The sequence below is a fragment of the Nicotiana tabacum genome, chromosome 3, assembly GCF_000715075.1.
Source record: "Nicotiana tabacum cultivar K326 chromosome 3, ASM71507v2, whole genome shotgun sequence".
Lineage (NCBI taxonomy): Eukaryota > Viridiplantae > Streptophyta > Magnoliopsida > Solanales > Solanaceae > Nicotiana > Nicotiana tabacum.
Genome location: NC_134082.1, coordinates 44,309,248 through 44,335,589, shown reverse-complemented (window position 1 = coordinate 44,335,589; position 26,342 = coordinate 44,309,248). Strand labels below are relative to the sequence as shown.

The following is a 26,342-nucleotide window of genomic DNA, read 5'->3' as shown; positions in this document are numbered from 1 at the left end:
ATTTGAGATGACACTTTCCCCTTTCTACTGGATTTGCCGTCACAGGTATCGGGTGTTCCTCCGAAGAGGGGGAGGAGTCATCAACCTCCGAGCCAAAGGATGATGGTAGTGAAGGTGAATTGCTCTCGTAGTGGGATGGAGCTTTTAGTGGAGCTAAACAAGCATGTGTCTTCGAGGAGAGGACATCGCCCGAGCCTGCTGTTCCTGGAGCATTTGGTTTCAGAACGGTAGTTCCCCCGGGTGAATATGCTTCGACTGAGGTTGGTTCTTCTAGGGCCGAAGGGGCTAGACCAATAGGAGTATGCTACGCCTTCGAGGAAGTCCGCTGGCTTCACTTCATGGTGAATTTCGTCGTAGTCCTTCTGTATTTCGTGCCTTCCTTTCTTTATCGTGTTTTTTCTTTTACAGGTCTTTGATAGGCTCAAGTCTGAGCTGCTTCGTCATGGGGCTAGGCTTCAGAAAGCTCTAAATGAGAGTGAGTCCCTTAGGCTTCTTAGCGAGCAGAAGGAGGTTGAGTTGATGCACTGGCGGCATGAGGCATACCGGAGCTCGAATTACGAGAGCTATTTGATGGAGCAGGTAACCTTTTGTAGTGTGTGCTTCACTCTTTTGACCCTTAAGGTTAACCCTTTTTCCTACCTTAGCTACATAAAAAGAAGGAGGCTTTGGAGTACCTCAGGGGTGAAGTCGACCAAGTCAGGAATGCTTATGGTGAACTGAGGGCTCAGGTGCAGGCCCATACTTTAGAGAAGAGGGGTGCCTTGGCTGAGGTTTCCGCCTTCAAGGCCCAACTCCGCTTGGCTCGTGACAATGCTTCAGTTCAAGCGGATATGATCGCGAAGCTCGAGTCTGATCTCTCGAAGGTCAGGGCTGAGATAATCGATGCTCGGGCTGAAGCAGCATTAAGTCGGACCAAGGCTGATCAGGAGATGGCGATTCATTTGAAGGACGTTGTTGATACCTAAGCCAAGTTGAAGCGGGCCCTCGATCGTGAGAAAAGGATCGAGGAATATGTTCATTGCAGATCCCGCAGAGAGGTACTCAAAGAGATTGGCGCTAGGGGTTTCGTTCTCTTGGAGGAGTTGGCTCGAGCAAGGGCGGACGAGCATGATGCTCGGTCACTTCTTGCTGACATTACGGAGAGCGAATCTGGGGCTGATAGGCTGTAGCCTTCTGGAGTGATGGGTAGATTTTGCCACTTTTCCATTTTGTATTTGATGTTCGCAAAGAATGTTTGTAGATGGAGAGCGCACCTTTTGTGTATGTAAATAAGAGAAAACTTGAAGCTTTACCTCTTTTGTTTCTCTTTCTGCATTGCTTTCGACCAGGCAGGCTGATTTCGGTGTTTGGAAGGAGCCCTGTGGATCCGGAGCTCGCTAGACAGGCCCGGAGGCTCTTATGTGCGACTTTTTACGCAAGTAGGCGTTAGGGCCTTTGTGTCTTGCCCCGCTGTTTAGGTCTAGTCTCTAAGTCAAGCTTTGACTCGAGCTTACCTGACCTTCAATCTACTGCGCTTGTATGGGTGGATGATGATGGTTTGTATTCCTTGCCCTTGAGCATTTGTATTTTAACTATTTTGGGTTCAGTCTCTGAGTCGTGTTACTACTCAAGCTTTAATTGACCCTAAAGTCTTTTCTATGTCTGCATGGGCGGATGACGATGGCTCTTAAGCCTTGGGTCGAAGCGACCTTTTAAATGTGTCCCTGAGGCTTGTTTGGCTGGCGACAATGGCACTTACTCTATGCCCTTAGGCATGTGAAGCTAACTATTTTGGATCCGGTCTCCGAATCGGGTTACGACTCAAGCTCATTTTAATCCTCAAGTTTTCAACTTTCAAGCTAGAGACAGTGGCTCTTACACTGTTAGGTCATTGCGACCTTTTAGTGTGCGGTTCGGAGGCTCGTTTGGCTGGCAATAATGGCTCTTATGCTTTTGCCCGGGGGCATATTGTAGGCTTTGTTTTCCTCTCGTTAAGGTCTTTTTGAAATAATTTTTCCTGACCCCTTGTCGGTTCGGGAAGAACCTCGATTTCAATTTGTTAGCGGCGATGTTCGAGCACCTCGAAAGGTTTTTAGCTCGTAGGCTGAGTAGTTCGAAGCCTTGTGATTTGGAGCTGACATGGTCGAAGCTCGTTTGCCTATTGAAGGATGCCTGTTTTAACCGGTTCTTTTCGAAGTATATTCGAAGTAATTGCCTGCGATTTTATTAGCGACAGTTGGGCGTCCCGGAGTCGCGTTAATTTGGCTGGAGCAGTCGTTTTGACCGTATTCATATGTGTTTGGATGGAGCCAGTTTTGATCCCGAGTGATAGTTTAGGCGTCTACACTGAGGGTATGCCCTTTCGGGATTCTTACAAATGCGACGTATAGCCTAAATTTTGGGATTGAGTTTTATGCCTGTAGTAAGGTCTTACAAAAATTTTCATACATGTTGAGGTCTTACAGTTTGTCAAGCCTGTTGAAGTCTTACAGTTTGTCAAGCCTGTTGAGGTCTTACAGTTTTGTTGTTATGTAAAATAGATCTGGTTATACCGAGTCTGCCCGCTCGGGGTCTTACGGCCTCGGGTTTTCCAGTGTACGGCGATTGACGACAGTCTCCGAGTCATCGAGTTTGCTTGGGATCCAATGACATTATTCGTGAGCTCGGAGTTGCCTTGTTGGGGCCTTATGAGCCCAGAGTTCCGACCATGGGGTCATGGGGTGCCAAATTGTTGACGCTAAGTCTCCGAGTATTTCTGGACGAATTTGGTGGAGGGACCCCTACCGTGAGCATGCTGAAACTTCCTTTTTTGGAGTACGAGATGCTGAAAAATATTCTTTTATTGCTTGGAGTAAATACATATCATTTCGTTATTGTGAGCTCGGCCCACACGGGCGCGGCTCCTTGGACCGTTTGGTCCAGTACATGATTCCCAATTGAAACTTAGTCTGCCATTCATCGGCCCTTCCGAGCGGACGACGCCTTAAAGGGGGGTTCCCTTTATCGTTTGATTGCAAAAGAAGGCTTGTGATCTTGTCAAATCCTCATTAGGTGGTACTTTGCTCTGCTGAGGAACTTGCTGGTGAGACCCTCTCCGGGGCGGAAGTCCAGCCGAGGGGAAAGAGTGCGATGGGCTCCGTCAAGGCCTTGGGATATTCGGGTAGAGTTAGAACTTCCGAACGCCCTGGCCGGGTGTCTGTATACAGGTTAGTGAAAAATAATGAAGGAAGGAGGTAGTTTTTCTTTACCGTGGGATGTGCAGGCGATGTTTTGAGGTTTGATATTCTCCTGCTGTTTCAGGGTGAGGACTCTAGTACAGCCCTCTGCCGTGTTTAACCGGGCTTGGTCGAAGATGTGGTTCGCTTAACCTTTGGCTCTTTTGAGAGCGGAGATACTGGTGCCGGCAATGCGTTATGTGATGCGGACTCTCCCCTTGCTACGTGTCGTTCCTCACATATGGTTTCAATCTCGTCCTTCGTTGGGGGTTTCATTCTTTGGTGAAAAGGGGAAAGTACCATTTTCATGCAGCGTGTCCGCGGCCGTCTCAATAAAGCGTTCGCGCCTTGCGCCTCCTTTGATGATATGGAACTCAGCGTACCGGTCTGGGCCAGTCTTGCCATACTGAGAGAATGGTCTTTCTCCTTGTTGTGGCAATCGCCATTTGGAATTTGCCAAGGATTCGAGATGTGGTCGTTGTTTTGACCTGGCGATTTGAACCGCCTTATCATCCTCGGCCCGACAACATTGATCGAGCTACCTGAACTTATGAGCACATGTTTTATTTAAAATGGATCAAATGAGGAAGAAGGTTACCAATGCGTCAGTGTGAGGCCAATACAAGGTCTCAGTGTCTTTTTTGCTGAATGTGAGGGCGTCCTCGGGAACGTATCCCTGGATCCGCTTTTCCTTGGTGACGAGCATTTTTACTCTCCCTTTTATGGGTCCTTGGAGGGTGCTACCGCTCCTTCACTATCGTGTCTCCTTCACTGTCGTGGCAATACATCGCGACCCATTTGCTTCGCTCTTCCTGGCCGCCTTCCTCACTCGAAGTTGAACTCGAGCCTAATCGCTCAACAGTTCTCGGCGGTGATTTTCATTGAGTAGCATGACTGCTTTCCTCCTGAGCTGGTGGTCATTTTTAACTCCACGATCACGCACGTTATACAATTCACACACCAAGTTGTGATTCCCCTGAGAGGGATTTTGCTGAATTAGTGTGAGCCATTTGATGTCCTTGGTTTCGCTTACGGTGAATACGATGTTTGGTATAGCGATGTTGAAATTGTAGTCTGATGGGCGAGGCACCCTTGCCGGCCATGCATCCCCATTGAATCTGGCTCTTTTAACGATTCCTTGAGGATATTGTCCTCGATCCATTCTTTGATCATTGTGAGGTATATTGCGTCTTAGGGCGTTCCTCCTATATGCGGTGCATGGGCGGTTCCTCCTTTTGTTTGACATTGGTTTCTTTACTGGGAGCCTGCTTGGTTATACTGAGCTCGAGGAGGCTCCCGGATGGTTATCCACGACCCTGATTTGCGACTGATGTTGGGTACGGGCATCCGACCAGATCTTGGCTGGGTACCCGATCAAGTTTTGTTTGAACTGCCATGAAATCATCGGGCTTGGTTTGTTTAGGCTTTGAGTAAAGGCCTGTATCGCCTGGTCATCCGAGACCGGGGGTAATCCCGTTTGTTCTATTAGGGAATGAGGTGCAAATTCGCATAGCATTTCATTCTCCCTTTGTTCGGCCCTGGATGTGTCGGGCTCTCTCGTCCTTGATTCAATGGCATCGGCATGTGCCTTTACGGAGGAATCTGCGGTATGGTAAGTGGGTTTATGAGGTTGGGCGCTAGGTTATGACGCCTCATCATGGTCCTTTTCGAGGGTGTTTCTTTGAACCTCTTCAATAAGACGGACTCGATCTCATCATCTTTTGGGTCGTTACCTTTCTTCGCGCATGCATAAGCAGCGACGTGTTCGTTGGGATCTGAGGTCCCGTTGTACTTAAGGAGTTCTGGCATTCTAAATCTCTTTGAAATGGGTTCCGGGGCATCTTCCTCTGGGAACAGCCGTTGCACGAACTTTCTCGAATCTACACCTTTCAGGACCGGGGGCGAGCCCGAGATTTGGTCGACCCTAGAGTTGTAGGTCTCGACCTTTTCATTGTTGGATGTTATCAATTTCTCACCTGATTCGATCCTTTTAGTGAGGTCCTCTAGCATTTTTACTATGGAGGGGTCGGCTACCGATCTGTTACTGCTTGACCTTTCCGATACCCGTTTGGCTGGGGGATTTGTTTCCAGCGCTGTTGTACTGGGAGTCTTCGGATGGCTTTGTAACTGAGCGATGGCCAACTGTTGTGCCTGCAACATTTCAAAAATAACATGAAGACTAACTCCTATTCTTTCCGGGCTGGGTTTTTTTTGGCTTCCTTTCGGTCACTATGTCGTATGCTCCTATCGATGTGTGAGGTTTCGTCGACCTGCTGCGCATCTAGAGAACCCGTGTCCACTGGAATCGGCCCAGGTGCATCATCGGGATTCTGCGGTGGCGCGCCAATGACTGGAATAGCGACACCGTTTTTACCGTGATTTTTGAGGTAGTTGTTCTCAACCCTATTTACCGAGCCAGACATTTCGACCTGAAATCAAGAGGTCTTGGACAAGAAAAAGTGTGAAAGATAACTTGCGTTTGTGCAATGAAACCAGCAAGAAAATAATCACTATTATTTTTAGCCCCACGGTGGGTGCCAAACTGTTTACCGTGAACATGGTAACAACAATTAAATTTGTAAATGAGATTCTAAAAATATGTGATCTATTTTTATGCTAGTTGTTAGAGCACTTGATGCTAAGAGTATGAAGTTTGATGAAGAGATACAAGCTAAAACGGGGCAGTAATCAAACTAGGAGACTTGCTGCCCGAGCTTCGGACTGGTCAATGAAGGAGCCTCAGAGTCGATATCCAGCTCGATCTCGAGGTATCGGGGGTAATTGGGAATGGGATAACAGTTAAAATATGATTAAATAAGGCTATTTAGGGCCAATATCAAGCAATAAATGAAGAACAGATATGAAGGTAATAATTGCTAAGAGTGGCCTCGAGCTAGTAAGAACGAGCAAGTTAGAGAGAAGAAAGACAGAGAGAGATATTATTGATCCTGAGGAGAATAGTTGGAGCAACAAATTACCAGTTACAAACAAAAACTTCAGCTCTAGAGCTGAAGTTCGATAGATACAAAAAAACTTCAGCTCTAGAGCTGAACTTCAGGACCGACTACTAGAATGCTGAAGTTTTGCGTGATTGCCTTTGCTACTTCAGCCTCGTATGCTAAAGTTATGCGAAAAAGCGGGTACGCTTGCAATTTTTTTGCAAAGGGGGCACAAATTAAAATGTGATACAAAAAGCGGGTATAGATGCGAATGCCCCCTTGCGACCATCATCAAGAAGCTATATTCAAATTTTGAAGCTTTTCTATGTCAACAATAAGTGAGAAAGTTGCCCGTTTATAAATCGCTCTTCTTTCATCGTCGTTAACTTAAATAAATTGTTTGCATTGTTTATTACATACGAACTGTTACACGACGCCTTCCTGAGATTCCTTGGAAGGGCGATGTAAGGCTAAGCAACTGATGTTAGTGCAATTACTGTCCGCCAACTAAAGTCCCCTCCGTACGCTAGACTAGATTGTTAGTGCCGCACGGGAAAACCAATGTCAAGAGCAATTGAGAGAACATGAATGAGGATTGAGAATGAAAGAAAGCTTGATTGCATTAATGAAAGCTATTACAGAAAGACAACGCAATGTCGAGGGGGAGAGACACCAGTACAGAGAATTGTTTGCTTGCTAGAAAGTTTGATTGCTTGATCCCCCTAATAATACTTAAACAAAATAAACCAAAGCTACAAGACTAGACTTGATTAAGCTAGAGAAATATAATGGAAGTACATGGAATAAAACTACTCTATATTTACAATGAAAAAGACTTAGTTTTCTACAAGGCAGAAACAGGTCCGTTGTCAGCAGCATAGTCTGCATGCGCGACGCTGTTGGCATCCGCCTGCGGTTGGGAGCTGGCGAGGGATATCAGTGGGGTGACAGAGGCACATGCGCGCTTGTCACTTGGAGCGGCCAAGACCACAGGGCCGTCCGTGGCGCTAGGCATTGGGAGGCTTGCTAAGACGCCACGGGATGCGCCCAAGGGGTCATGGGGCACGGCTGGAAAGCCGCCCATGACATTCTCCCCCACCTGATTTGGCGACATCCTCGGCGCCTTACTTGCAAGATAATCTTCAATTAGGCTCTTATAGGCTTTGAGGTTTGTTCCCCTCTCCCAAGTGTTCTCCTCTACATCATAGCCTGACATTTCACCAAGAACTCTTGGTGATTTTTCCTTGAGGCATGAATCACTCTATCATCAAGGATAGCTTCAACACACCTTTTCTCGGTTGAATTGGGCCCTCGAATACTAGGTATTGTGAGCTGGCTCCGTGAAGGATCCTCCGTATCTTCCCGAAAAGGTTTCATGAGGCTGACATGGAAGACATGATGAATTTTCCACCAAGCTGGGGTATCCACCCGGTATGCAACTTTCCCAATGCACCTTTCGATGGACAAGGGTCCAATGTATTTTTGCAATAGGCGAGGGTCATGGACCCCCGCGAATAAGTAACACTTTGGAATTTTGACCATCACTTTGTCTCCTACTTGGTATTCAACAAAGAGACGATTCTGATCAGCATGCCTCTTCATCCGCTTTTGAGCCTTGACAAGATAGCTCCGCACTATCTCCAAATTTCGCTTCCACTCTTTTGAGAAGCTAGCAGCTCAAGGAGATTTAGACATATTTGGTGCATTGACTGTGTGTGGGAGTAGCGGTTGCTGTCCGGTAACAATTTCAAAAGCGCTTTTGTTTGTACTAGAGCTCTTTTGTGAATTGAAACACAGTTGAGCAGCATCCAGAAGCTTCACCCAATTCTTCTACGATCCGGTTACAAAGTGACAGAGATATTTCTCCAACATACCAGTGAACCGCTCCGTCTGGCCATCAGATTGCGGATGAAAACTTGAGTTGTGACTCAACTTTGACCCAAGACACTTAAAGAGTTGGGTCCAAAAGTTACTAGTGAAGCGTGAGTCGCGATCACTAACAATGTCTTTGGGCAGGCCCCAATATTTGACGACATGAGAGAAGAAGAGTCGAGCTGTATCTTCTGCTGATATATATATTGTGGGGCAGCAATAAAGGTAGCATATTTGGAAAACTGATCTACCAAAACCAAGATAATTGTTAGATCTCCGACCTTGGGCAATCCGGTGATGAAATCCAGGGAAACACTTTCCCAAGGTCTCTTTGGGACAACTAGTGGTTCCAAGAGTCCCGCTTGTGTTAAGCGGTCCGACTTGTCCTTCTGGCATACTAGACAAGTCTTCACATACTGAGCAACGTCATCGGCCATTTGAGGCCAGTAATATGCATGGCGAAGTAACGCCATGGTGCGTTCCTCACCAGGATGGCCGACCCACAGAGTATCATGACATTCAGCCAGAAGAGTCCTTCGCGGATCTCCTCATTTAGGAACATAAAGTTAGTTCCCTTTCACTTTCAGAAACCATCTTCCATGTAGAACTGGCGAGTCTTGCCCTGTCCTACCAAATCAACCAAATATTGTGCAGCAGGATCCTTGATGAGTAAATCCCGTATCTGGTCCTTGATGGAGGTGGCTACTTCGCTCCCCCTTAGGGTGGCGAGTAGGCACACGGATGCTAGATCAGCTCTCCGACTGAGCGCATCAGCAACATGATTGGTCTTCCCACTTCGGTACTCTAAGTTGAAGTGGAATTCAGCTAAGAGTTCCTGCCACCTGGCCTGTCGACCATTCAACTTCGGCTGGGTCATGAAATGGCTAACAGCTGTATTGTCTATCTTGACCACGAACGGGGTCCCCAACAAATAGTGCCTCCAAAGGCGCAAGCAGTGGACAATAGCCAATAATTCTTTCTTATGGGCGGCATAGCACCGCTCTGCATCTTTCAGCTTCCGACTCTCGTACGCTACATGATGCCCTTCTTGTAGCAAGACTCCACCGAGGGCATAGTCAGATACATCTGTTTGTACTTCAAATGGCTTGGCCAGATCAGGAAGGGCCAAGACGGGGCTACTAGACATAGCCGCTTTCAATACGTTGAAGCCCTCCACTCGCTTGGGTCCCCATTCCCAAGGCATGACCTTCTTGAGGAGTTCTGTCAATGGTACTGCAATGAGGGAGTAGTTTTTCACAAATCGCCGATAGAAATTGCATAGACCAAGGAACGCCCTCAAGGCTTGGATATCCTTAGGCGGCGGCCAATCTGTGATTGCCTGAATCTTCTGCTGGTCCATCTTGATCCGCCCTTCCTCGATGACATGTCCGAGGAAGTCAATTTGCTTTTTAGCAAAGGAGCACTTAGATAGCTTCGCATATAGTTCATGCTCCCGCAATCGAGCTAGGACCTTCCGCAAGTGCATCAGGTGTTCCTCCAATGTTTGGCTATATACCACAATGTCATCCAAGTAGACCACCACGAATTCATCAATGTACTCTCGGAAGACTTGGTTCATCAAAGTGAAAAACATAGTTGGGGCGTTAGTCAAGCCGAATGGCATAACCAGGAAATCGTACGGCCCATATCTTGTCACACAGGTCGTCTTGTGCTCATCACCCTCTGCAATCCAAACTTGCCAATAACCTGTCTTCAGGTCTATTTTGGCGAACACTGTCGCACCACCCAGTCTATCGAACACATTTGCCATTAGCGGAATAGGGTACTTGTTCTTCACAATAATTTTATTTAGAGCCCGATAGTCCACACAGAGTCGTAGATTGCCATCATGTTTCTTTTGGAATAGCACAGGGGACCCGTATAGGGATTTAGAGGGCACAATGATCCCTGTGTCTAGCATTTCCGTCAATTGTCTCTGAAGCTTGGTGAGTTCGGGTTGTGACATTCTGTAAGGCGCCCGGGCGGGTGGCTTCGCACCCGGCACCAGCTCAATTTCATGGTCCATAGTGCGCCTAGGCGGTAGTCGCTTTGGCATGTCTTGTGGCATGACATCTTCAAACTCTAGTAGTAGCTCCTTCACGGGCTCAGGAATGGGACCCGATGAGCGTGCTACATCTTCAATGCAGAGGGTTGCCAGGAACGTAGGTTCATGTATTTTGACCCCCTTCTTCAACTGCAAGGCCGAGATGTTTTCAACGGCCATCTTCATGGGCATGCACGGGATAATGCAGGGCTTGGTCCCGTTTGCTCCCATCATCAGTAACATGTCAGCATATGGTACAGGCATGGTGTTGGTTTGCCTCAGGAATTCCAATCCAACTATCAACTCGAAGTCATCTATGATCACCACACGCATGTTGAATTTTCCTTCGTAAGGGCCAAGCTTCACTGGTACTTTTTTGGCTATCCCACCCACTGGTTGAGGAGGTGAGTTGATAGCTTTGACACTACCTCTGCCCTTTCCTACAACTTGACCAAGGCGCTCCACCTGAGTCGAGGCTAAGTAGTTGTGGGTAGCACCCGTGTCTATCATCGCCCGAATGGGCTTGCCATTTACCTTTATCTCAACGAACATTAAGGTCCTCTCTTGTTTAGGAGGATTCTTCTCATCCGACTTCTTTTTCCCTTTCTTGGTGCTTGGGCAGGAGTCCTTCTTCTTACGATGCCAGCACTGGTTCCCGCTAAGGCCTTAGAAATAGAGCTAACAATTGTATTGAAGGCACCTATTGGCTCGGTCTAGTCTGCATCATCTGTCCCATCATCAAAGGCTTGATGGGCATTCATCTGTGCATGTGGACAATCATTATTCCAATATGGTCCGCCGCAATGACGGCATCCCGAATGAGCCTTTCTCCCCCGGTCATTGTTGTTTGACGAAACACTATTGCTGCCTGAGGAGGGGGCCTTAGATTTGGTTGCACTCCGATCTCCCCCACTTTTACTAGAGCCACCATTGCTAGGTTGGCCCCCTTTAACTCCCGCTCGGACAAGCGGCTGAGGACGATCCTTCCGAGCTTCCACTTGATAGTCCCCAAGGCATTCAACTACTTGGATCGCCTTGGGTAGGGTATCTACCCTTTGTCTTTGCAGTTCCATGCGGGCATAAGGTTTCAACCCTTCTAGGAAGGTGAAGAGCTTGTCTTTGTCCCCCATGTCACGTATGTTTAGCATGAGCGCGAAGAATTCCCGCACATAGTCCCGCACTAACTTGGTCTGGCGGAGCTCCCGTAGCTTTCTCCTTGCATTGTATTCCATATTTTTGGGGAAAAACTGTAGACGTATGACTGCCTTCAGTTCTGCCCATGTCTCGAGAGCATCTTCACCGGCCTTGATGGCTTCGTACTTCACCCGCCACTAGAGTTTAGCATCACCCTGAAGATACATGGCAGCAGTTGCTACCTTCTTAGCTTCTTCTAGGCCTCCAACATCATCAAAGTATTGTTCGATGTCAAAGATGAAGTTTTCCACTTCCTTGGCATTCCTAGCTCCACCGTATGGATTTGGCTTAAGAACTTTTAGTTTTTGTGTCGCGGAAGCGGGGTTCGCAGTGCCCCCGATTTGGTTTCCACCACCTCGAAGCAGGCCCTGTAAAGCAGCATTGACAACATTGAGTTTGTCTGTCAAGTCGTCAATAGTTTGTTGCATGGCTGTCACCCTGTCTGCCTCTTGTGTCTTGTAAGCTAAATCCTCGACACGCTCCTGTTGGAGTCCCTCGAATTTGCCAAAATTTTTGGCTGCCTCTGTGGCTGCCATTTGCCGGTCTCCCTCGGAGTCGCGACAGATGTTTTCTATGTCAACTTCGGCCTGGAGCACCCTACGGTCCAGGTCGTCCAACCTTTGCCCTAGGTTGGTTCTTAGTTCAGGTACCGTATCCACAATGGGCCGTAATCCGTCAACCGTCTGTTCAAGGGCCGCAATGTGCTCCCCATGATTCACCATGGTCAGAAATGGTGGTAATGGAAATGCGTTCCCTCGTCCGATGTCGAGCCTAGGCTCTGATACCAACTGTTACACGGCGCCTTCCTGAGATTCCTTGGAAGGGAGACGTAAGGCTAAGCAACTGATGTCAGTGCAGTTACTGTCCACCAACTGAAGTCCCCTCCGTACGCTAGACTAGATTGTCAGTGCCGTACGGGAAAACCAATGTCAAAAGCAATTGAGAGAACATAAATGAGGATTGAGAATGAAAGAAAGCTTGATTGCATTAATGAAAGCTATTACATAAAGGCAACGAGGTATCGAGGGGGAGACACCAGTACAGAGAATTGTTTGCTTGCTAGAAAGTTTGATTACTTGATCCCCCCTAATAATACTTAAAAAAAATAAACCAAAGTTACAAGACTAGACTTGATTAAGCTAGAGAAACATAATGGAAGTACATGGAATAAAACTACTCTATATTTACAATGAAAAAGACTTAGTTTTCTACAAGGCAGAAACAGGTCCGTTGTCAGCAACATAGTCTTTGGCATTAGGGTCTGCGCGCGGCGTTGTTGGCATCCGCCTGCGGTTGGGCGCTGGCGAGGGATATCGGTGGGACGACAGAGACACATGCGCGCTTGTCACTTGGCGCAGCCAAGATCACGGAGCCGTCCGTGACGCTAGGCATTGGGAGGCTTGCTAGGACGCCACGGGGCGCGTCCAAGGGGTCATGGGCCACGGCTGGAAAGCCGCCCATGACAGAACTTTTGATTGCAGCTCGTGATTACATTGCTGCGAATATTTATGATATTTGGTTGTTTTAATTTAATTAACAACAAACAAACTTTCATTAATTGCATATTTTTTATACAAATATTTTATGTACATTTTAAGTATGCTTTACTCACAAACTTAGTCAAAATATTAATTATTATATTAAAGATTATGATTGTTGTTTAACTTATCTTAAAGTAATTTTTTTTAAAAAATTAATTTTGTGTTAAAAGTATAATGAGACATAAATTATTAAATTGGAATCAATTTTTAATTTATAATCTTGTAAAAATTACATTTTTATTGCGGTAAATAACTTTAAGGGCATTTAAGTTATTTTAAAAGAAAAAAATACTTGTCATCACTTTTTCCCCAAACATTTCAGCTATTTATTATCAGTTTAAGCACTTTTGTTCAAACACATAATTACTTCATTAAACTAATTTCATCACTTAAAAGTGCTTTTAAGTCATTAATACTTATGAGCTACTTTAGATTACCTAAGCCAAACGGCTCTTAATAGGATAAAACTTTTCTCTAACTAAATTAAAAAATAATATAATATAATATAATTACTTTCTTATCAATTCTATTTTTCTTTCTTTATATATAGTTTTTTTTCTTCATATTTTTCACTATTTAAAATATTTGATCAATTAAATTACATATATTCCTCTAATCACCGCCATCCTTGCAAAAGCTTCACTTGCCATACCCTAGAGCCGCCCTTGGTCACCGCCCGTCCAGCAGCTGGAGTTTTAACCCTAAGTTTCGTTTCAGATCATCCTTTCAGCAATGGGCACAACAAATATAAGGGACATTTTGACTTGTTTGAGTCCCTCTTTGGACTTCTTTGCTATCAGTTCTGGTGATGGCCGTATCAAGGTATACTTCTCTAATCATGTTAAAGCAATTTTTACATTTTATTGGAATTTTATTTCACTGAATACCATTTACTTTCAGATATGGGATACAGTGAAGGGTCAGGTACAGACGGAGTTTGCAGATATTGTGTCAACTGAGACAACAGCAAGCTTGTTTACTAAGCCAGGAGGTCATCTTTCTATGGATTATACTTGCATGAAGTGGTTATCATGTGACAGAAAGGTGAAATTCCCTGTCTGAGAAAAGAAAATGTATTACTCCCTCCATTCCAATTTAGTTTGACTCGGCACGGAGTTGAAGAAAAAAAAATACTTGTAAAACTTGTGGTCTTAAAAGCTTAATGGTAAAGGCTTTTAATCTATGTGGCTATAATAGCTTCTCATTTAGGATAAAATGAAAAGTTCAAAGTTAAATTGTTTACAAATATAGAAATATGTCACGACTAATGAAGAAAGCGTGCCACATAAATTGAAACGGAGTGAGTATTTAGTTCTACTCTAACTTCAACTCCTTTATTGAGAGCTATTTTACTTGTTGCTCAGAAAAAAAGGAAGCTTGGAACTTCATTATTGGTTTTAGGTACAGGCAGTGGTGATGTTTTGGCTCTAGATGTATCTGCAGGTCATCTCAAATGGAGATTTACTGATTGCCATCCTGGGTGAGTTCTTTGCGTAACTCATAACTAATATTATCTTGACTTGTGGAAAGAATGGTAAATAGCTTTCTTTTATGTGTTCTTCTGTGTACTATGTGTTGGACATTCAATTCGAGGTGTAGGACACATTATGAAGAAAAGGTAGAGTAGCTTTTAGATTGCAATTTGGCAAGTATAAATATAGAGGCTCAGAATTTGATGTCTAGCACATATGTCCAACTTCGAAGAAGGGGTTTTTGGATGAATTTTTGTTAGTTCCTGCTATTTTGTGATGAAAATATTTTTTCGCCATGTTTTACTCTTGTTTTTTCTGATTGTCATTAGTTGCTCCGTGCTTTTGTATCCTAAATTTGTAAAAGTAAAGCGGAACTCTTTTCGATAAAAGTTACTCTCAAAAGTAGTAATGACCTGTAGATCATGCCACTTGCTGTGGCGGAGCCACCTTAGGTTAAGGAGTTGATACCCCTTCACCGGAAAATTACACTATGTAGCTAGGTCAAAACATTATTTTTATGTATATATGCTATATATTGAATCCCCTTAGCTTCTTTGTGTATTTACCTTTTTATATTGTGGAAAATTCCTGGCTCCGCCACTGGCCACTTGTACTATCTCCATCTTGAAGCTTGTCTCTGCTCTTCTTACATTTATCATTCTCACAGTTCAAAGTTGCATTGCCTTATATTTACGTATGGGATTTTTATTATATAGTAAGATTATGACATGACATATCTCCCCTGCTTTTATTGAAATTCGTATGTCAATGAGCAGCGGTGTCAATGCCATCTCATTCCCTTCACATGGTTCATTCATTTACACGGCTGGTGCTGATGGACTGGTTTGCAAAATTGACTCCATGTCGGGGAACTTATTGCATAAGTTTAAAGCTTCCACTAAAGCAATATCATCTTTATCGGTTTCGTCAGGTTTGTATCTGTAAATGTTCATTGTATTTGATGATGGCTATATTTTAATTATCCCGGTTTTAGTCAATCTGGATGAGTTACTGAATGAGTGGCATCTTTTACCCCTTGTCGTTTTTTAAATACAAAATGGAGTACTCGCAACAATGATACAAGATTCCCTGAGCTAAGAGTTATCAAGATTCTTCTCGTGTCATATTTAGATCACTATATGTTCTGGATACATGTCATTGCTCCATTTGTGTCCTCCTTCTCCCTCTATCTCGTGTTAGCATTCCTGTAGTCGTTTTCTTGTATCAGCCAACATTCTATGCTTAATTTGGTTATGCTGATACTGGTTCCTCTTTTTGGCTTTCTGTCTAGCCAGATGGGAAAATATTAGCAACAGCAACTTCTCAGTTGAAGATTTTCAATTGCTTGGATGACAAAAAGCTCCAGAAGTTTTCAGGCCACCCTGTGAGTGTTATGCATATTTCATTTTATTTTTTATATGCTTCCCTTGTGATGCATTTGCCGATGGATTAAGTGAAGTTAATACAGACTGCAGAATACTTCTGTTACCATCCTTGTGAGTCACCTTATTTCTTTTCTCCTTTTTATATTAGGGGGCTGTTCGGTGTATAGTTTTCTCTGAAGATGGGAGACATGTTCTTTCTTCTGCTGTTGGTGACCGACACGTAGCAGTTTGGAAGTTGGATGGTAGCAAAAGGAAATCAGCGTGCTGCTTGCTTCCAATGGATCACCCTGCTGTCTTTTTGGATAGTTACTGCATTAAATCTGGAGTTGAAAATGATGCAAGTTTAGGTGTTTTGGCCATTTCAGAAATTGGTGTTTGCTACTTTTGGCATGGAAAGAGTTTTGAGGAATTGCACAATTTGAAGCCCACAAAAATATGCGCATCTTTAGATGAGAAAATTCTGAAGAAACATAAAGAAGCCGTGCATAGTATTTTTTCAGCAAAATTGCAATCTATTGGCACATCTGGTTCCGGTCATATGTTTGTTGCATATGGCTTGTTAATAAAACCATCATTTGAAAAAGTTATGGTGCAGCCTGGGGCGGATATCAGATTAAAAAGTTCACTTGACGGGATCCTTCTACCCTTCAGTCAATCTCGCAAATCTAAACAAGCATCTAACACTCAGAGTCAGGGTAACACTCTCTCCTCCTTCCTTTGCACTTGCCTCCCCTGTCTTCTCTAATTTCTATGTCAAAACATAAAACTGTTGAACCCCGTATTTGATAATCAAATTGCGGGGTTAAATAGGTATTCCCTCCCAAATTTTAATGCGTTTTCATTTCTTTCCACGTGGATAATTTCTACATGTTCCTACCTCCCTCAACTTATTCTCCAGATTGTTAGAGAATTTCGACCTCCTAATCTATGGCCCAGTAGGTAGAAGACCCCAATGTATCCTTGTGAATTCTGTCTTTAAATTTTAGTATTTGAAAATGTCTAGGATGAAAGTAGGTCCAATCCAGCACCACGTTCTTGTTTCTAGCCCCTTTTTGTGTTCTCAGCGCCCATCTAATACAATCTTATGCCATATTAATCACAAAAGAAAAATTGTCCAAACGCTTGAGATGACAGCCGTCCTGTGCCATTATGTACTTTTAATGTCTTTCCTCCTTTGTGTAATCCTTAAGCTGCAAGTTGTGTATGATTTTGGCGTTCATTTAATATGCATAAGTATGAGGTGATGCTTGAGATGTTTCAGCATAATTTTCCTGAGACAGAGGTATGGAGTTACACTGATAAATGGTAATTTGCAACACGTTTACCTTTTCGACCATCTATTTCTTCAGGATGGAAGGAAAGTGCTACTTTGTTTTCACTTTTAAAGGTTAAGAATCACAATGATTTGAGACAACCCTTTTTCCTGTTTCATGGTCTGTACCATCATTAAATGCGATGATCAATTTGCATGTTTGATACACGTCTGTCCTAACTTTTTTTTTTTTTGCATTGAACAGTTACTGCTCTTGATTGTGCAAATGCAGAGGGTGCCTTACTTCCTTTGCCTAAGATTCTTGATCAGGTTGGTGTCGAGCATGGAATTAAGCCCACAGTAAGCAAAGGTATCACCTAACATTGCACCAATTTTTGTGTTATCTTGGTTTTTTTGGCACACTTTTTGTGTGTCTGTATTTCGAACTTGTTGTGGTTGCATATCTTGATTTCAAGGCACATTGCCATTCCGTAAGAGGAAGAATCTTATAGCTTAGAACTGCTGATAAAAGTAATGTTGTCAAAGGCGAAGAGGAAGAATCTTATAGATTAGAACTGCTGATAAAAGTAGCGTTGTCAAAGGCACGCTTAAAGCGCGCTTAAGCCCTGAAGTGAGGCTCAAAACATGTTGAGCGCTTCGTCTTGCTTTGTAGTCGCTTTAGTGTCGCATCAAGGCTCTAAGGCATACTTTTCCTTGCCAATGAATGTAATCCTGAAAAGGCGACATTAAACAATTGATCGTTTTATCGTAATTTTTTTTCAATTTCTTTGTCCATATATTTGTTATTCATGCTTATAATTATTAGTCTTGGACTACATATACATATTTTTACTTTTTCTCCAGTTGCACCTTTTTTCATTAAAAGCCATGCTTTCGTTGCACCTTGCGCTTAAAGCCCCAACGGACCTTAGAATTTTTTTGCGCTTTTCGACTTTGGTAACATTACGGGTTACTCCATGCCAGAATTGTTCCTAGGTTGAAGTAAACAACACTCATTTGACATTCTCTGCTGCTGTCAGATCGCTGCTTTATTCGGGTTAATCGTCATATTGAGACTTGTGATCCATGATCTGACTAGTGCTTTTGCACTGAATATTAATTTGTCAACTCAAATGTGCGAGAGGAACTTTCTTCACTTTTCATCAGTGCTTTACTACTACTTCCATTTTAATTTGTTTGTCTTAGTTTGACTTGGCACAAAGTTTAATAAAGAGGAAATTTTTTGAAAATTGTGGTCTTAAATATGCTATAACATTTTGGCTATAAAACTTGACACTTGTGGTCTTAAACAAGCCATAACATTTGTGTGGCTATAGAAGCTTCCCATTAAGGAAATATAGGAATGTGCCAATCTTTTTGAAACAGAGGGAGTACTAGTGAAGAGTAAGTTATGTGACCTCAGATGAGATTTTGTTAGAAGAACTCGGAAGTTTTCGTCGCTAACTATAGTTCTCATCCCGAGTTTTATATGGACTGTTAGAATATTGTCTCAATTAACTTTTTTATGTTTATCCTTTTGTCTCGAGAATAAATTAAATATGTTACCTAAATGTTTACTACTTAACATGGAAGCTTTTGCTTTACTATTTACAGATGTCATTGGTAAACAAGGTGAAGATGAGGTGACAATTTGCATGGAGGACCAGTTAAGATCCATAGGTATAATTAGCAGTGACTATGATCTCTCGCCTAGCTCAATTCTTGATCCTAAGATTTTGAAAGGAATAAGTGTTGATGCTAGTATGCCACCGAAGAAGGTCTGTATCTCTTGGAATACTGAGGATACTTTTGGGTCTGATTTCCTCACTTTTTATGTTACCATACCTTCAATAAAGATGAAATCAGCTGTTTTATCTTTGGAGTCGCCTGATGCTTACAATTTATTGAATGCCTTGGTGGCTGCATGGCAGTCCAGGTGGGCTCTTCAAATCCTTGAAGGATATTGCATGTATTAGCTCCATGTTGTACCTCAAGAGTGGAGATGCACTGCATCCTCCCACTTAAGGGAAAAAAAGTAATGCACTACAAAATTGTACTCTATTTTGAGTTAAGTCCCTAAAATAATGGCCTGGTTCAGTTCTTGGATGTGAAAACTAATTCCACAGATTGTTCTTGGACATTAGTCATTTGAATTTTGAGATAAAATTGAAAGATCTTGAAACTACTTGAAAAATACTACCAACAAATAGCTCTAGGGCTTTGATCTAGTGGTAAGTGGGCAGCGCGTGATGTGTAGGTTAGGCACACCTCACGTGTTCGAACCCGGCGCTGACAAAAGCATGGCGTTTTAGTGGAAACGGGCAGAGGGAGCTGGGTAAAGTGAAGAAGGTTAAGGGCGGGCCCATTATTCACCGACTTTCGACAGCACCTGCCCTCCGGGGATTTCTCGATTAGGATTTGGGAATTCATATTGGAAAAATTTCATCCTCCTGAAACTCTCTAAAATAGATAATTTTTTCTGTACCAAAATCATTAAACATAATGTCGCAGAACTGATCATTGGCCTCAATTCGAGATACATTTGGAAATTCATATCAGAATTTGCCCTCCTTTAACTCCGCAAAAAGGCTAGTTATTGTTTTATTTGGCAGAATGAATCATTGCACCAGTTGGAGAAACCTTTTAGTTATTGATAGCTATATCTTTATGCATATTGTAATTCTTTTTTTCGTTTTGCATGTATTTTCTTTTTTGTAGATCAAGCATCGGAAGACATGTTCTTCCATGGATATACTGTATATTGGTGAACCACAATGAATTTGTTACATCGCAGGAACCACTGACTCCTCTTCTGGATTCCTTGAACAAGGTAGGATATGCTGCCACTGTGCTACTGTTGCTTGGCAATTATGGGATTACTTTGGGAGTGCCAAGTTATTGATGGTTTCATGTTTTCTATTATCTTGTTTCTGATTGATCTTTTTGATTAGCTACATGTATGTTTATGCACTCCTTTTGTGATTGATCTTTTTGATAAATTACTTCCTTTTGTTTTCTCAACTTAATGTGATGAGTGTTATTCTGTTACATATCAAAGGGACAGTTTTCCAGATGGTATGTTATGGAGAAGGAAGGTTTCACAGGTATGCTAAGTTATGGAAAAAGTATGTCAAGGAAAAAGCTAATAACTAATCTTTCATCGGGATGCCGATGACCGTTCCATGCCAAAAATTATAGTATCACACACATTTATACGAAGAATATCGGTTATTGTGTGTAGAGGAGGTTTCCTATGATTAGGAGTGGCAAACAGGCGGGTCGGATATGGTTCGGATCGAAAACGGGTAATGCAAAACAGACAAATTATCCAAGCCGACCCATATTAAATACAGATAAAAAACGAGTTAACCGACGGAATATGGGTAACCATATTGTCCATGACTTCTTGCATATGATCACTTTTGGAAGAATTCTTAGTCTCCCTAACTTGAGGAACTCCCAATTTGAGGTTTTACAAATGTAAAGATTAGACCCATCGGTTATCCATTGGTTATCCGTTTTCTAAATGGATAATATGGTTCTTATCCATATTTGACCCGTTTTTAAAAAGTTCATTATCCAACCCATTTTTAGTGGATAATATGGGTGGTTAACTGTTTTCTTTTAACCATTTTGCCACCCCTACCTATGATCATGGTTGTAGTAAAAGTTGTGATGATGGCAGGATCATAGTGTTCCTCATATATATTACATAATTTGGGATGAGTGTTGGATTGAGGTATAGACGAGGAACAACATGATCGTGGTCAATGAAGTGGGTGCAAACCCTGGTGACCAGGTTCAAATTCCAGTAGAGATACAGACTTGAAATAATATTTGTCGATAGCTTTGGTTTCAAAAATTTGAAATGATCTTTGGAGATTATTCCAAATAACTATTTGTTCATTAAACTGGCTCATTGTTTCAACTTCAAACTTGTAATATGGAACTTGAAGTTTGAAAAACAAGCTTTAGGATTTTTTTTTCAAGTTTTCACCCACAAAACTCCAATTTGTGCTTTCATGTCCAAACAACTTCAATTCCCAAATACCCTTTTCAACATAATTTCAAGTACAACTTTCCTTTTCAAATATCGATCAATTCATGTCCAAACGCCTACTTAGGTGATTTCTTTCGATTTGCGGAAGACTGGATGGGTAAAGTTACTCGCCAATATCTGTACTGGTGGGAGGTTGCAGCTAACTTGTGGTATAGTGAGTCCACAAGCTAGCCTATATATCACTATTATTTTAAGAAAAAGGAAATGCTCACACCCATGTTACCCGTATATTCTAGGTAAACAAAGAGTCCATGTAATACACTGCCTTATGGAGCGCCATTTTTTCTCGATACTGCAGTTTATTTTAGTACGGCAAACCCTGCATATTTGTGCAAGGAACCATATTCCCTCCATTGATTTACGGAGAAAGTGCCTTTTGTAAATCGATTATTTTACCTATATTTTGTTACCTAAGTTGAAGACTCATTCTTGCAGTCCCTTTTTTTTTGTGATAAGTAATTGGAGAGTAGTATTATATCAGAAAACCCAGCATGGAAAAAGTGCTGGTTGGCATGTACAATCCAATTACAAGCTGTGCAGATTACTAATAGAATGTATCATAGCGTCTACGCCATTAATATTGATTCTAGCCATGTTACACAAAAAAAGGAGCTAAGAGATTCATGCTTAAGGTAACTATGTTCCTCCTCTTTGTCTTCAAAAATCTTGCAAGCATCTTAGAGCCCGTTTGGCCATGAAAATTTTTTCACTTTTTTTTCGAAATTTTTTCACTTTTCTTCGAAATCATGTTTGGCCGCAAAATTTCGAATTTTCACTTAGAAGATGAATTTTTGATTTTTTTGATAATTTGAAAAACTACAAAAAGCTGTTTTTCAAAATTTTCAGTCAGATCACCCACAAAAATTCAAAAACAACCCAAAATTATATTCATGTCCAAACACAACTCTAATTTTCAAGTACCATTTTCACTTGAAAAAAATTTCACTTTTTTCCGAAATTTTACAATTCGTATGTCCAAACGCCCACTTAAAAAGCTCCCTCCTTTCTCCACAGGGGTGGTTAGTGGGGACATCTGAAGTGTAATGTAGTGACCCTTGAGTAGCTAAGCTGTGAACTCATTGGGTGGGCAGTGACATTTGTCCTTCCAAACTTGTCAAGTTTGCAACAGAATTCGCTTTGTACAAGACTACAAGAAGATCAGTAGTCATAAACGCTTAATGAAGTTTGATCACCGAACAAGTTTGAAAAGGACCAAAAAATCAAAGGGAAATGGAAGTCATTTTACAATATACTTCATTTGGTGGATAGCTTAATCCGGAATTAGTTGGGGTTGACTACATAAATAATCCATTCCGTTTCATTTGGACCTGTTCTGTCCCAATATTCATTAGTTTGGGTTCTCATTTATTTGGTAACTGAAGTCAAATATCTTATTAAAATCAGTTTTAACATATCTTGAGGTTTATTCAATTTCCTATTCGGCTTTTAGTTTTTTAAATTCCTCTGATGAAGTACTGGCACTAATGTCTGTGAGTAGGCATGCTCATTTCTATGGAGCCACATTGCCACAATAAATAGAGTGCTAACTCCCACCAACATGATATTATGCTTTATAAATTCACATTTTTTTTTGGTCACTTCCCCAAGAATTGGATCTCCAACTGAGCTCTGGCTTCTGGAACAACGGGCGGCCAGATCAACCCCTGTTTTCCAACTATTTTGAAGAATTTGTCACCATAATTAGTTGTCTCTCGGTAGTTAAAGATTTTCTTATTTGTTCATGATGACGAAACATCACTATTGTTAGACTGAAAAACTTTGAAAGGTATTAAGTACTTCATCGTTTGTGTTTCTTCAGCTTACCAGGTCAAAGGTGGCAGCCCTGAGCTCTTTATTGCAGTTATCTGGCCGTTTGCAGCTCGTAATGGCACAGGTTGGTTGCTTCAATTGTAAAAGAAATTTGGCAGTCCAGTACATGTTCTCATACGAACCCTTCTCTGTTCTTACTTTTCAGGTTGAGAAGGCTGATAATAGGAAAAGCCCCGCGCTAACTCTCGAGGGGCAGATGGATGAAAGTGAGGATGATGAGGTAGATGAAGTTATGTATGGCATAGATGAAGAATCTCAAACAAGCAGTGACGGAGATGACTAGGACTTTTTGGTAAGTGATGTTATTTCGTGGAAAGATGAAAGTTGATGGGGCAGGTGCTTTTACAAGGGAATCTCTGGGTTAGTTTTGGTAGGTGTTTGGGCCTTGGGGCCTTGAATGGCAAGTGCAAGGAGATATAATTTAGGTTGCTCTATCTAGTTTGGCATGGGGATAGAGGGATAAATATCTGTACTCTCCTTCTCAGACCCTTCCTGATTGGTATGCTTTAAGTTGATAAATCTGTTATGTGAGGTTCTTCCTAGGTCTGTGCCTTTATCCTTAATTGGTTTTGGTGTTAAAAGTTTGCTTTACTCGCTCCATTCATTGCAATTAAACTAGTAAACTAGGAAGAGAATGAAACAATTGGTGAATTGGGGAACCAAGTAGCTATTTGGTTTGGGAAAAGTTTTTTTTGGGAGGGTAGTTTGATAGAGGGTTAAGCAAGGTAGAGAATGAGTTTTGTTCTTGATCCCCTATTAAGTTTACACAAAATATGAATTCTCTGTTGTATTTGAATTATCTTAATAGTGATGGTGATGCAATCAGACTCATTGTTCAAAGTTGCTTGCTTTGAGGGTTTTGTTCTGTGGTGTGGGTTGTTTGTAGTATTACTATATATCGTTGTCCATGGAACAATGGAATAAGAGTATGACCATCTTTATTGCTGAGCACTTACATAAGGGTTTTCTTCTCTCTCTCTCTCTCTTACACACACACACACACGAAGTGAAACTGGCATTTTATATTGGCCTCACTTTTGAAATTGAAAATAAGCCACATTTAAGATTTGCATTTGTGATATGCTGACTAGATACGAGATCTCTGATTAACATATATGCAACATCTGCCTAAGGAACAATATACAGGGTAAGAAATTATGGATTCAAACATATAAATAAAAAAAAGTCAGAAGAAAATAAAGATTCAAAAGTAAACATTCTCTCTAAATTTTGGATCTAGGATCTTTCCGCATGTGCTTGAGGGACTTTCCGTTTAATCTGTTTTCAATGTATCAATTGCAAACCAGTTAGAACCAATCTAAGTTTTATATGTTTCTTTAAAATACTAGGTGCTCATAGATGCTGAAAATCTTACAGGATTTTATATTGGTGACCGTGTTTTGCTACCATTCTCGTGCCAATGAAATATCGGCCTGGGACATTTTAGTAGCTTTGTGGCGCTAACAGAGAATGGATTTAATATGGCGCTCTGAATCAAGTCGCTACAGGTAGGCAGTTGCTGTCTCAAAGGTTCCTCTTTTCCTCAGCTGAAATTGTTTGGTTGTGATGGGTTAACAACTCTTGAGGGGTGAATCTCTGTTGTAGCGTTTCACTGGAAGTATTGCTGATGGCGAAGAAGTGTGTACCTTATTTTGTGCGACTTGCTTAGTAGCATGCAAGGCAATCGATCTTCCGTTTTCATTGGCTGAGAGTCCTTTTTCTTTTTTGCTTGTTGAGAATATTCATTGTTAACTAGGGGCGAATAGCTTGGACCTTGCTGTATTTATTTGTATTCTTCACGAACTGCGCGGAAAAATGGACTTTATTATTCTTTATCCAGTGTTTCACGTTTATGTGATTTTTGGATGTTCGTTAATTTGAGATATCTTGTGATTAACAATTTTGTGAGGAATTCTGGCTACTTCATCTTCTCTATCATAATAGCGAGTGAATGTTAAAACTCGTGCTTTTGTTGGTCTTTTGGAGTACACAGGATTCATTCATATCAAATCTCAGTTGTCCAGGTGTTGCTGACTGGTTTTTGTATCTTTGGAAAGCTAAATCAGTTAAATCAGTCAATTAACTTTCAATTACAAACTAGTTGGGCTCAACTCCATGCTTTACTGGGGACCAGTTGTTTCAATTGCTTAAGATTTATTTATTTTTCTTTCTGTTTCCCTCTTTCTAAATCCTCATACTTGTGTCTGGAAGTACGTACGGATCTCTTATCAAACCAGAAAAGACCCCTCGTATACAATAGACCTTACGGAGAAGTTTTATTTTGTGTCTTATACAACTTATATAAGTTGTATGGGGTTGTTTTTTGTCCCATAAATTTGTGGACCCCAATCTTACATTTCTGGGTCTACAGAAATCTGGGTCCACAAAACTGTAAGACAAGCAAGTTATCTCATACAACTAGTATAGTTGTATGTATTAGTTGTATGAGACACAATAAAATTTTCCGACCTTATGTAAGTAATGACTAACGGTGTGTTTGTAATGAAAGAAAAATATTTTTTTCGAAAATGAGTGGTTTTATTGCTTAATTTTTTCATATTTGGTTGGTGAGTGAAATTTTTTCGAAATATTCTTTAGTATTTGGTTAGTGTGTAGAAAATAATTTTTTTGAAAAAATATATAATTTTGGCAAACAATATGGGGTGAGGGCGGGAGGGAGGCATGGTTGGGGGAGGGGGGAATAGGGTGGGGACGGTTGAAAAAGAGTTTTGGATAATATTTTTTCTTCTTTTGGTAGGAAAAATATTTTCCTCCAATCGGAGGAAAATAAATTCATGAGGAAAATGTTTTTCAAAATATTTAAGCCAAGAAAAGGAATTAAAAAATTGAAAATGTTAGCATTATATGAAACCTTACCAATAAATGTTATATTTTAAGAAACTCTACCACTAAATGTTTGATTATAAATGCATGGATTTAGGAGGTGAAAAGTACTTTTTTTTTTTTGGAATAATTTATGTAAAATCTTGATTGAGCTTAAAATAATTACTCTTTCCTACCCATTTGAAACTATTTACAATATATATATACCCAATTAAAATTAATTACCCATACCTATCCACCCATCTCAATTTATTTTTTTTCGGCTTAGCTTAGCTTGATTTGTTTGGCTTTCTTTGACTTCGCTTGAATGGGCTTGGCTTTGCTTGGCTTGATTTGGTTTTGGCTTGAATTTGCTTGGCTTGAATTGTTTTGGCTTGAATTAATTTCATTTGGCTGGGTATTAGAAAAAAGGGTAGGGGAAAAGTTAATGGGTAGGGGCGGGTAACTATTTGGAATTTTTTCCTCCTATAGCAAAGGTTAACACCTTATTTATTTTAAATAAATACCGTTTAAAAAAATTATAATCTATAAATGCCTTTTAAGGTTTATAGCAATTAGTTCATGCAATTTTTAATGAACCAGTCATTCTTCAAACGAATTGCAGTCTGCCAAATTTCCGATTGGTTTGTAACCAGCAACAGCCGCCGACAAGATTGATTAATTACCATGAGAATTTTAACAGAGGTAGTGTTGGATTAATGGAAAATAATCTTCC

The 26,342-nt window shown here is 41.5% G+C and overlaps 1 protein-coding gene across 4 annotated transcripts; it reads left to right on the top strand.

The window, feature by feature from the left end:
• Positions 1-13,386: 13,386 nt before the first annotated feature.
• On the top strand, positions 13,387-24,618 carry LOC107796022 (uncharacterized). 4 transcript variants are annotated; one of them, XR_001650296.2, is made up of 14 exons: positions 13,388-13,606; positions 13,685-13,828; positions 14,149-14,264; positions 15,033-15,187; positions 15,552-15,640; positions 15,790-16,336; positions 17,159-17,263; positions 18,508-18,671; positions 18,750-18,829; positions 19,612-19,723; positions 22,773-22,847; positions 22,929-23,075; positions 24,161-24,291; positions 24,389-24,618. XR_001650296.2 is itself a non-coding variant. In XM_016618734.2 (13 exons), exons 1-12 carry the CDS (start codon positions 13,517-13,519, stop codon positions 23,064-23,066), a joined length of 1,815 nt encoding a protein of 604 aa, XP_016474220.2. In that variant the 5' UTR covers positions 13,387-13,516; the 3' UTR covers positions 23,067-23,075; positions 24,133-24,618. The 4 variants fall into 4 exon arrangements, 3 of the variants coding, with proteins under 3 accessions (XP_016474220.2, XP_016474218.2, XP_016474222.2); XM_016618734.2 differs by having other exon boundaries at positions 13,387-13,606; positions 24,133-24,618; XM_016618732.2 differs by having other exon boundaries at positions 24,161-24,618.
• The last annotated feature ends 1,724 nt before the right edge of the window (positions 24,619-26,342 follow it).

Bases quoted from the DNA above. Each gene is read 5' to 3' on its own strand.
- LOC107796022 (XM_016618734.2), top strand. From the start codon at position 13,517: ATGGGCACAACAAATATAAGGGACATTTTGACTTGTTTGAGTCCCTCT. The intron at 13,607-13,684 runs GTATACTTCTCT...ATTTACTTTCAG, and splicing joins CTGGTGATGGCCGTATCAAG to ATATGGGATACAGTGAAGGG. The intron at 14,265-15,032 runs GTGAGTTCTTTG...GTCAATGAGCAG, and splicing joins TTTACTGATTGCCATCCTGG to CGGTGTCAATGCCATCTCAT.